The following is a 12,425-nucleotide window of genomic DNA, read 5'->3' on the forward strand; positions in this document are numbered from 1 at the left end:
AGGACAGGCACCTCAAACTGAAACATGTAGCTCCAGGCCTAATTTGAGACAGCAGCTTTCTCTTTGGTTAGGCAGTGAGTATATGTGTGCAGTTTTTCCTCCTTATCCCTTCCCCTTTCCCAGCAGCTCAAATTAAACTGGTTGAGCGGCTGCCCTGGCTTCCGTGGCTGCACCCACCGCACTCGCGCCCTGCGAGTAATATTCCAGCGGCACTTCCTGCTCGGGAGCGTTTTGCAATAGTTGGGAAGCGCTTCTTCGAGGCCGGGTTGTAGCAGCGAAAGCGCCGAGTGGTAGTGAACTTAAAAGCCTGGGAACTGGTGGCTTTTTTTTCCAAGACCGATCCCCGTAATAGGTTGCTGTCGCCTTTCGCAGCAGTGGCAGCAGTGTCATCCCTGCTGCTCTCACTCGCTTGAACGTGATTTCCCCGTGCTCTCGCCTGCTGCTGTACTACGCCCTGTTGTTGTGGAGCAAGCTGTGTAGTTTACGGATGTCACGTTTGCCACCTTTAATTGCGGAAAGAGCTGTTTTCAAATAAACGGGCAGCCATCCAGGTGTGTTAAGCTTATTTTTCGTGGTTCCTGCTTTATTAATGTGGTGTGTTGGTGGAGGTATCTCTTTTTTTTTCCGGAATAATTTGAGAAAACTGAGGCTTCCTAGAAAAAAATGGGAAGAACTGGAATTTAAAAACCTGAACTGTCAGCATTTATTGTAACATTTTAACTAAATAGATACATTAATCGAAATTACTATTGTTAATAAGTATTTATTGCTATTTAGGAGTTCCTTTCGTGCATTGCAGTTTTTTAAAATGTCTTGCATTGGGTTATATTACAGAGTTCTTATTTATTTTGCTCATTTTATGAATATCTTCAGATAAAATAGTCCTGCTGTCTCTTTTTCCAGGGTTAATAATGCCTTTTTCCCCTCAAAAAAAATTTCAGAGCACAGCTGGAAGAGGAATGGATGTAACATGATATCCTTGGAGTGCACAGAACACACAGATTTTGCAAAGTTTTGTTTTTCTGGTTGAGTAACATAACGAAAATGGATGAATCGGCTTTGCTGGATCTGTTGGAGTGTCCCGTTTGCCTAGAACGCCTTGATGCTTCTGCGAAAGTCTTGCCTTGCCAGCACACGTTTTGTAAACGCTGTCTGCTGGGCATTGTGAGCTCTCGAAATGAGCTGCGGTGCCCGGAGTGCAGGACTCTGGTGGAGTGCAGTGTTGATGAACTTCCCAGTAATATTTTGCTTGTTAGACTACTGGATGGCATCAAACAGAGGCCTCGGAAACCTGGCGCTGGTGGTGGGACTGGTAGCACGAACGCGCTAAGGGTCCAGGTCAGCACTGCTGCTAACTGCGGAGCGAAGGACCTGCAGAGCTCTCAAGCTGGACAGCAGCAAAGAGTGCAAGCACGGAGCCCTCCTGTTAGGGTAAGTACCAAGATTTGTGTTGTGGAGATGGTATTTCACTGCAATTGCATCTTCTTCTTCACTGTTTCGGATGGTGTTTGCTTTGGAGGAAGAGCAATCGGATAGTACATATGGCAAAACAAAATACTTAGGAGTACTATTGCAGACTTCTAGCAAAAACACATCAGCATGCTTCAGTGTTGGTTTATTGTTCTGCTAACACCAGTAAGTTAGGGATAATACTTCTTAAAACTTCAGTTGATGAGGTAGGGAGACAAAAAGCACCTCCATACCTTAAATACCTTATAAAACGAAGTTAAATAGTCAGTGCAAGATAACTTACGAGGAAAGCTTCCATAAAGCTTAAGGATAAACATCTTATGAAGAACGCTTGAATTTGTTCTTGGTTTGTCAGTTACAAGACTGGAGACTTTATTTTGGCTCTTGCACTTCCTGTAATGATTCAGATAAGCAGTAAGTTCCTTTAGATCAGATATAATGAGTGTTAAACACCAGCAGGGAAGCTTGTTCTTGCTGAAGTTGATGAAGGTTTTGCTATTGGCTTCTAAGGAGCTAGACTTCTCTTCTTTAAAAAAACAAAAGCTTTGAATTGCTGTGATTGGTAACTTATTTGTACTCTTTCTCCTCCTATCCTTTCTTTTTTCCCCCAAGTATTTTTCTTAATTTTTTTAAAATTCTTTTTCTCTTAAATAATTAGAAAAATCTACGCACTGTGATTTTTTTTTGTGTGTGTGTGGGGGGGAATTGCCTTATGTGTGTATTCCTGCTTCTTCCTCCAGGCCGTGCAACCTGTAGACTCTGTCATACCTTGTACTGAAGGCTTCAGTAGCCTCATTTACGCTTATCCACTCTAGAGCCTGTGTCTGGGAAGATCATTTTGTGAGATGACTGACCTTGTTCTGTTTTATCTAATGACTAGGCAGAATAGCTTCTTTGAAAGGCTTTGATACACATTTTATGAAGCCAGCACATTCAGAGTTTCTGTTTTTGAAGTGAAATTTCCAAATGGTTTAGGTGTTTTCCCCGTTGTGAAGTTTATTTTTGAGAACTGTCCTACAGAATTTGAAGGAGGGTGTTTAAAATGTGTATTTGGCAGGACTAATCTTTATTTTCAAGTATAGTTGAATGATTTAATTTTCTTTACAGTTGAAAAAGCCTTGCATTGGTTTGTCTTAAATACTGCTTACACGATGGGAGCCCCTCTAAACTGTCTTAGATACCTCTCTTAGGTTTGTGTGAGAACTTAAAATACAGGTGTTCTTCCTTTAGATATTGTTCTTTCCTCTGCTGAGTACTCTCATTCTGTTCTTTTCGTTAGAAAATAAAAATAATTATTATGCCACCTGCTGTCAATGAGTGTTGTTCCATACATAGTTGGTGAAAGAGAGAAGAATTTTTGTTTCAAAGAAAAAGCTAAATACTGATCAGCACTGCAAAGAAATTTCAGCAATATCAAAAGCAATTCAGTCTTTTCCAGAACAATAAAGAGCTTACCATAATCTCTTTAATTTCATTCCTTAATTTAAAGCAAAATATGTGTGTAACTTCTTTATGTACTGTCATGTAGACCTTAGTAAATAACCATGTGCTTCCAAAGACTGCTTCTCCTCTGCAAGGTTTCTGGTGCAGCAATGTACTACATATGTGAATGAGTGGAATTCAGAGTTTCTCAGGACCTATTAGAAAAATAATAAGACTGAATATAGAATATTCTCCTCTTTTTCTTTTAATGTTCTACAATATCCTGTTGTGTGGCATTTGCATTTCCAGATGTTCTGTAGAGTGGGAAGTGATAACATATGGAATGTTGCTTCAAGTTGCTTCAATTTATTAGTTATGTTATACCATGTGCCATTAAAATTGTGACCATGTGGACTCCTCATGCAATTAACTGATACTTGGTGAATATTACTGGTAGACTTGAGCGCTTTACAGTAAGTCTGAATGCATCTTTGTTTCCACGGTTTCCAAGTTCCTTAAGGTAAAACAGGCATTCTTGTGTCTTCTTTCCTTTGGGAGAAAGGGAAAAATGATCTTCTCATCTTTTGTCCACTTAATCCAGAGTCCTCTTTTATTAGAAAGGCACTACTTTCAAGAACGTGAGCTTATCCTGAAGAGTAGGGAGGGGGTGGTAAGAGGAACTTTCCCCCTTGCTAGTGTGTTGAAAAGTGTGTTTTAAAAAAAAAAAAAAAGTTCAGAAAATAAAATGCCAGTTTAATGGACAATATTGAGGTGAATGCTCTCTTTGTTTTGCTAACTATAGCATAAAGATGGTTACAAATACAATTCCTCTTGGGGAATAAGGGAAAAAAGTCTGTTTCTAGATGAGTGGCAGGGTCAGATTTCTTGAACTAATTTTGCTGAAGGGGAACTAATAAATGAAAGCTGCTGTTACATTAAATGAAGTGAATGTAGATGAGGGCTGTCAAGTCATAAACATTCTGCTTATGCCCTGAAGAAATACTAAACTCGTAAATGCCCTTTCAGAGGATGCCATAATTTTCAGAAATGGTTAATATAACATGTTTTGCAGCATGATTTCCTGAACTGTATCGACAACTGCGGAGCTGCCAGCCCTGTTATTACAGAGTCTGCTGTACGTTGCATTCCCTGTACGTATGTGGCAACACATTGCAATAAACAAACAACTGGTGAGGAGCCAGACTAACCGAGCCGGGGGGATTCACTGGCGTGCCCCGTGCCTTGCATCTCCCCCGCTGCTATAACCCTGTTCCTTGCCGTAATCCTTATGATCTTCCATCACTGTATCAACTGCAACTTCTCCTCGCAGCTCTTTATCTCCTTTGTGCTTCCCTTCTGTTTGGCCCCATCAAGCCCCCTGCTCCTTTCCCTGGATGTCGGTGGGGTAAAGGCAGCGTAGTGCTAGACCTGACCTGAAGCTCTGCTGACCGCCCGGCCCCTCAGCTCCCGGCAACCAGCTTGCTTGAGAGGACAAATAATAGTTAAGCTCATGCCGCAGCTTCCTCTTTCGTGTGGATGCTAATTTAGTGCTTTCTTTTGGGAAGACCTTTCTAGTTTGACAGCTTGTAAGAGTGTTAATACCTGCAGCCTGCTATTAGAAATGGTCATCAGGAGCAAGTTCTGGGGAGCTGGTGAAGGACTGCATGACCACGGAAGCCTTGATGATGTGAAAATATTTAGGGTACTTGCTTTCAAATTCATGTTTATATTACCAATTTTCTCACTTTTTTAAAAAAAGTATGTCAAATGTATGCGTAGGTATTAAGTTCCTTAAGGCAGTTTTACTGAGTGTGCTTATTGAAGGAGCCTTAAACTTCGCTGTGTCAGTTGGTAGAAGCTGGAGATCCAGTCTAATATCCGAACGAGAAGATAGGTTTATTGTAAGATGAGTTTGAGACGATACATGTGTTTTTCCTTGAATTCGTATATGCCTACGACATGCTAATTCTCCTGCTATTCTCTTTATACTCCAAGTAGTTTCTGACGTAAGGGCTGTCTTCTCAGTGGAATTTTTAGCCAAGTTGTCCGCATAGTCTGAAAATCTTATTTTGGTTGATTTTTTTTTCCCTGAATTCCAGTCTCAGGCTGTTCACTGAATTGAGTGTAGGTAGGCAGGAATAAGTGAATAATTTACCCTTTCAAAGAAAAGTGTGACTATCTCAAAGTTGGCCATGCCAAATAGTACTGATTCTTATGCTGAATGAATATTGATAATGTAATTCCAGTGTATTGTACTATGTATCACTGAAAAAATTTATAATGCAGACAAGTGAAAAAGTCTTAAGAATGCTTGCTTGCTTGCTTTTTTTTTTTTTTTTTTCCCTTCTGCCCTCTTGTCTTTAATCTGTTGGAAAACTAGAGAAACCTCTAGTAATATTACTTGTGGTGAATTCTTCTTGAAGGAAAGTGGTAGAGTATCCTTACAGGTTATTAGAAGATGTTGGTTTGGGTCCTGAATGGGGCTTTCTACCTGCCTGAATAAGTTCTTGCTCAGTGTACTCCTAATGCTCTGTTTTTCTCTTGAGAATCACTAACATCTCAGATGTTTGCAATAAGCTCTTCTAGGTGGAGGAGAAAAGGAAGAACCTACATGTAGAAGTTTGTTCCATGAATTTTTACTAAATTTAGTTGTATTGTGTTTATAAAACTACGTTTCCCTTCTCATGCTTGTCTCTACCCAGGAAAATTGTAAGCCCCACACCTGTACTGTACTGCTGCAGCAGCAGTAGCTTGGGGTCCAGTAGGCATGCCTGGGAACTGCTGAAGTGCCTGTAATGCCAAAAATGAAAAAAAAATAGAGCCAAGCGTTTTCCACCGACCAGATATTTGAGCTTAGCACACAACTTAGGGCAGCAGGGACACTGACCAACCTTCTTGCGGGTGGGGACTTGAGCTTTTCTGACTAGCTGTTGGACTCGATGCATGACATTATCAATATTTTTTCTTTTACCCTGAATACCCTGGAGAAAATAGCTTAGGCTAGTAACTTGTGCAGCTTAGCAGGATTCATAGGTCTGGTAGGAACAGGAATGACTGCTGTAGTGACAGTTGTAGTGAGCACAGTCCTTGGCCAACTGATGTCCTGGCAGGACTCTGTCACAAGGAAACCTGTTAATGTGATTGAAATGTGTAGGTCAATAACTCTGATAAAGGGTTGAAAACAAATATGGGGGGTAGCCAAACATAGTAGCAGGTATAGACTGGAACGGATGTTTAGATCAGCGGTAAACAAGAGTTAGAAGAATAAAGTAGTATGCAGAAATGTCCTATCATTAAACATCCACTGGTCAGCATGCTTGTAGAAGAGGCCTGCACTTTGGTGATAGATCAGATTGCAAAATACACCATTTTGGGAAAGATGTAGTTGTAGAAATGTGTAAAAAGCAGCAGTTAATGCAGTCAGTTTCATGACTGGTTTCTGTCCTGGTAGGTTAGAAAATCATTACCTGATGACGGCTGATCTTGAGGATTGTATTTGTATGAATTCATACAAAATTTGATTTTCCTTCTTATTAGAAACAAAAGTGCACCTTAATATTTATTGTAGTCTGTTCAGTTTTAAATGTTCCTGAATGTATTCCCTCTTATGGAAGTAAGCAAGGGCAAGGTGCAACTTTTGCTTGTGAAATCTTTTAATTTGAGAAAGTGGAGATAGATGCCTGTTAATATTCTGCAGTGATTGATAGAAGACATTTTGAGAAGCTTCTCTGAATCATATATGCACATTTTTGTTTCATCTCTTGCTCTCCATAATACCAAATTCTGGTTTTGTATTTACAATTGTTTGTACGATTTTAATTATTTTTTTCTGTAAAGCTTTTGTATCCTATGTTAAACTAGATAAAATTCAGTAGAGATTATAAATGGAAGAAGAAAATAGGCTGTCATGGTTTTACTGCATTTCCTCTGCAGGATAACCAATTAAGTAGTGAGAGAGGAAGAGAGGAGACAAGAAGAAGGAGGAATTGTCTCGGTATCTAAAGGCATTGGGCTAAGGATTCGGAGCTTCCGGGCTCAGTTCCTGGCTCTGCCACAGGCTTCTTTTATAACCTTGCACGAAGTCATTCAAAGCTCTTTGTGCCTCTGTTTCCCATCTGCAGATAGCACTGATAGTACTTCTTTTGTCTGACTTGCTATTTAAGCGGTATAGCCTTTAGTGCAGGGATTGACTTTTTATTTTGGATATATGTACTATGTCTTTTACAATGGATCTACAGTCTCAGTTGAGGTCACTAGATGCTACTGTTCACTCTTTAAATAGTTGACTTCCAGATTACTGGAGAGCTGTTGATAGTCCATTTCCTGTCCCAAAGAGGGTCTAGTGGCTAGCGTTAAATTGTCAAAGAGATTTTATTTTGCACATAGATGTTTAACTGTAAATTGCATCAATACCTCAGTGAGGAAAAGCCAGAGACATAGAATTAAAACCTCTAAAAGCTGATGTTCCATTATTCTTGGTATAGAGAAATTTGTATCTGACTGGAACACTTGTGTGTAGATTTGAGTGTATTTTGAAAAGAATAAAAGGAGAATGTCTAATGCTGGCACTACAGGAATACTGAATTCTGTGTTTTGAACCTTGATAGCAATCTTTCACTACAATCTAAGATTAATCTGCATGATAAAATAGCTAAATAAATGCATTACTTTATTTTTTTAGAAAATAATTACTGTTGAAAATAGAGTACTTAAGTATGATACTTTAAGATCACCTTTTCTTTTGTTTCTGATGTTTTTCTGTGCATTGGTGGAAAATAACTGTTGTATGATTGCTTTTTGCGCGGGGGGGGGGGCCTGCCATCACTCTCCTATTTTTTTTTCTTTTTTTTTTCTTCCAACTGAATTGTAATATTCCTCCATCTTTGTAGACTTTTTTGAAACAGGCTTCCCTGAGATAAAATGATGTCTTTTCCCCCTCTACATGGTGATTTAGCTAGCAGGTTATAAGTTATTGCTCTACCTAGAAACCTCTGATCGTTCAGAAAAATGTAAACTTCCACAAAAAAAAAGGAGATATAAAGATGTAACTTTAAAACTTTAAAGAGTTATAATGCACTCATGAAAGGGAACAATTTTTTTAACCAAATAAAAATCTTTTTATTTATGTCTTATTACCATAGAAATTAAATACCAATAAAAATATGTGAAGTAGGCAGTTCAGGGACCAGTTAAAAGAAGTAAGCCAGTAGTGTTGTTGTCATGTTTCTTTATGCACGCTGTCTGGTTTGTTATGATTGGTACCTCTTCTGTGGCTTCATAGATATGTTGCAAGGTAGGAGGAGCTGAAGGGGTTGATTAAAAAGGAGTTCAGCTAGAAATTCTGTCCTTTGCCTGAGTAAATAGGTTTTCAGGTGGTACTTGCACTTCTTAATGCAGTGTCTTGGGTATGTATGGGATTTGCTGAAAAGAGCGAACGTGAAAAAGCAGCTGTAGTAGTTAAACTGGAAATTTCTCCAGTTCAGTTGTTTGTCAGTGTTTCAGTGGACTCCTCTTGCTGTGCGACTGGTTCTGTGCTGTGCCCATCCGTCTCCTTTAGATATGCTTAACACCTTCCTTTTCTTTGGCTCCATTATTGCCTTTTATTCAGAAATCCTCTCTACTTTGACCCTATTTAGTGTGCTACTAAAGAAAGCACCATGTTGCACCGTTCTTCTGTGTTCAGTTTGTCTTTGACTCTTGCTGTGACAAACGTAAGAAAAACTAAAATAAAGAATAAAGAAAAAAAATCCCTGTAAAAGAATCTGAACTGCAGAAACTCATGCAGTGTTTACGGCAAAGAACAGAAAGCATAGGTTATTATTATTGTTTTGCGTATCCTCATTCTTTAATTGTAAGAAGATACTCCTCTCCCCCTCTGCTTTAATTATTACCTGTACGCACATCGCAGTGTCAGCATGTATCTCAGTAATTCAAGTAGAGACATCATCTGGTCAGCACTGCCCATGCATGCACCTTGCTATTCCGTGCGTTTCAGCAGAAGGCACAAGGGAAAGTGTGCTTCTGTTGTGTCTCAGTTCCCGTTAGATGTCTGAGATGAAGCTTTCCTGTCTATTCACAAAACACAGTGAATTCTTGGACTGGTTGCTAGTTTCTTTGTTTTTCTTTTCATGTTACCAAACCAGTATCTCTTTGAGAGTACATTCTTTGACCAAGAATGATGACTTTGAGGTGAGCCAAATTCATCTTAGGAAATGAGCAGCACTAAAGTGGGAGAGTCATGTGTTTCCTGGAAAGTGCTCTGTTCTGCACTTCTTATCTTTGTTCACCTTCCAAACTCATAAAGATCATTTCCGCCTTTCTGATCTGTCTTGACAAATTAATAGATACCTTGACTCTGGCATGTGTCCAGAATACTGAATACAGAATACTGGAGAAGATTTCTACCTTCCTATAGATCTGAGAGGGAGAAGAAAAAAAGAAACTACCTGGCAGAAGAGCTTCAGAGAACTTAAAGAGCTGTTTAGAGAAGATGTATGCCCCTTTACCAGTGCTGTGTTGCAATTTTGTGTAGTTGATAGACTTCAGTTATACTTCAGACTATGTGCCCAAAAAATGAAATATTAGGATAAGGAAGCAATTATTGCAGTAGTTTAGAAGCCTTTGTTCTCTTTGGGTTTACAGATCCATCAAATTCTGGCCCAGCAGTGCTGCCAGTTGAAGATAGCAGCTTGGCAGGAATCTCCTAGGCACGCAGCACTGTCTGTGCCACCAGGAGTCTGGGTGGAGACAGAGACAGCAGCATTGCTGCCTGTTTGATTGCCAGAATAAACAGTGGTGCTAGTCCTGCTCAGAGCCTGGCTGAGCTGAGAGTGCCTAAATGACTGCTTTCATTTATCTCGGTCTCGTGGATATGCTTGGGCCTCGCGCAGTTTGGGCACTAAGGCCCTAGCTGTTCTTGGTCAGCACCGAGGCCAACAGTTACGTCATTCTCTCTCTTCTGCATCCTCTTAAATGCCAGGAAATAGTCAGAACTTAGAAAGATGCTCTTCTAGAGCATACGCATTATCATGAGTTTTCCCAGTGATACTCCCCAATCAGCTAGTTTATATTCTGCTGTTTCTCCTCTATGTATTAACTGGGAAGCATTAGGTGTTACTGGGGGAGGAGGTGGGAGGGTGAGGGCTAAGGAAGTTGTAATCTTTTCCATTGACATAGGTCGATATCTCTCACTCCATGGTTATTGTAATGAACATAATATGTGCACTTTCTGCCTATGAAGAATAAGCTAGTCAGGGTGGTGTTTTGGCTCACTGCAGCCTCTGTGGAGAGCATAAAGGGAACAGGATGGGCAGTGGGGCATTTAAATTCTTTCTCTACAAGAGGTAATGTACCTGTTGTTATCAGTACTGTGTTAGAGCATCACCGGAAATAGATATCTGTTCTAGCCATTTGTAAATCACCTACGTAGAGCTGTATTCTGACATCTGCAAACTGTCATGTAATTTCTGCAACCTGACTGGACAGGATACATGGTAAAACACTGTTGTAGTTCATTTGAGGATCTATTGAAACTACAAATGAGCTGGTCATTTTTTTGGAGGTGAGGACAACAAAATATGAATACAGACAACCACTCAAAAGAGAGAAATTTAAATACATTATTTAGAATTCTTTGATGCGTGATTCTTATGTATATCTTTAAAATGTCATTCGGTGTTTCTTGGAAATATGCAAGTCTGTATTCTCCAAATGTAAGGAAACTGAAAAATAATAGTCAAACTCAATACTTCACATTCAATTTATGGACACTGTTACCAAAGTGTCTCCTGATCTTAGCCTGCTAGGTACATGTAAATGAACTATGCACATATGAGCAGTACACCATGGAAATCATCTGCCTCTGTACCCTTAGAAGCTGCTGACTGTGGCACTTGTTTGACACTCCTTGCGACACTTGGTCATGTGATTTTTTTTTGTTATCTGAAGTCACGTTTTTGTAGAATACATGTATGAACACTTCAAAATTTAAGTAAATAATTTCATTTCCAGGGATTTATTCCTATTTTATTTGGTCCTCGATTTTTTTTTTTTTTTTTTACATCTGAAGTATGAACACTCACGCTATTAAGACCAAAACCCGAACCTGCAAGAACGTGTGGCTGTCCCCTCAAAATGGGTACAAGTTTCTCCTACACACACACTCGCCTGCCTTCACCCTTGCTCTCTCTTTCTCTCTCACAGTAATTTTGTTTGAAACAGTGCTGATGTGTTCAGCTTTCCACACACAACCTTAAAAATACAGTTTGAATTTGTGGATGAGGGATTTGAACATATGAGCTCTGATTGGTTTTAACTGTCCTTTCCATCTTCCAAGGAGGCATGGTTCTTCAGAGAATTTAATATAGACTACCTGTTATTACTTTCTATAAATGTGCAGATTTTTACAATATCTAGCCAGGAAGTATATTATTAATCATAAATGCATTTTGATCAAAGGTAAGGATTTGAATATTGCTTAAAAATTAATGCAGATATCATCCTTTTTTTCTCTGAAGTGAAGAAGTGCCATCAGTGTTGCGTAGACTTTTAATTTTCAATTAATAATAAAGATAAGTCAGGCTTTGGTGAATGTCCTGTTCATACACCTGAAGTACTCAAAAGCAACAAAACACTTTCTTGGTCTGTAGCATTTCTTTGTTAAAGAAATTATTCTTTTCCGTGACATTAATGTTACAATAAGGTGAGGTAATTCTGCTTTGCTTCTCGTAAAGGAAAGATGTGCATGTTTTATCTCTTGCCTTCTTTTTCTCAGTCCATAGACATTCAAAATATAGCTATACATTAAAAGATTTTTAAAGAGTTAAAGCCTCATTTTATGTCATGTCATGAACCACGGTTTAACAAGACAAGTTCTTTGAAAAGCTCTGGTTAAGGACAAAAGAAGTACTCACTGCTACAAGTGCTTCAAGCTGCTAAACTAAAGGAATGGAAGGTAATCTTACATGCATAGAGGTGTGAGAGGATCAATACTGAATAATTTGAAATAATTCTGTTCATTAATTTTTCATTAGCATGCTATCTTAGTTTTTTAGGTTATAGTATACATTCCTACTTGTATGAGAAGCTCTGGAATACTGAAGCACTTCTGACTCTTTGATTTAAAAAGTGTTAAGATGAAAAGTATTCAAAGATGATCAGATGACTATCTGACTTGGCATATATAGGGCATAACTGTTCTAAAAGCTTGTTTTAAACAAGCACAGTGAAGATAAATTCAGTGTGCTGTGGTAATGTGCCTCTGAGTAAAGACGTAGCTCTCGCTGAAGCTCATAGCTTTCTGAAAGAAAATCAGCATCTAAGGGACAACCTTCGCTCTTGCGTATGTCAGAGCCCTACTAGCTCCTATGGTCATCTTTTTCATGGGCTAGATAAAGATCTGAGAGGAGACTCTTAAATCTTATCCACACTAGAACAGTTAAGCCATTTTCAGAACCTGTTTAATTTGACACAGTTTTAAATCTATAGCCTTATTAAGTTAACAAGCCTTCAGCCTTGCCGCCATGTCCTATAAT

At 39.1% G+C, this 12,425-nt stretch overlaps 1 protein-coding gene across 2 annotated transcripts in view; it reads left to right on the forward strand.

Moving 5' to 3' along the window:
* The first annotated feature begins 311 nt into the window (after positions 1-311).
* Positions 312-12,425, forward strand: part of SH3RF1 (SH3 domain containing ring finger 1) — an 84,417-nt gene continuing 72,303 nt past the window's right edge. Inside the window, exons 1-2 of one of the 2 annotated variants that reach the window (XM_085319820.1) lie at positions 312-551; positions 942-1,431. In XM_085319820.1, the coding sequence (XP_085175946.1) occupies positions 1,045-1,431 (387 nt within the window). In that variant the 5' untranslated portion in view covers positions 312-551; positions 942-1,044. Of the gene's footprint in view, positions 552-920; positions 1,432-12,425 lie in introns of those variants that run through there. The other variant, XM_085319821.1, reaches the window with a different exon arrangement.

The sequence above is a fragment of the Rhea americana genome, unplaced genomic scaffold, assembly GCF_003343005.1.
Source record: "Rhea americana isolate MKP2758 unplaced genomic scaffold, rheAme1 scaffold_60, whole genome shotgun sequence".
NCBI classification, from domain to species: Eukaryota; Metazoa; Chordata; class Aves; order Rheiformes; family Rheidae; genus Rhea; species Rhea americana.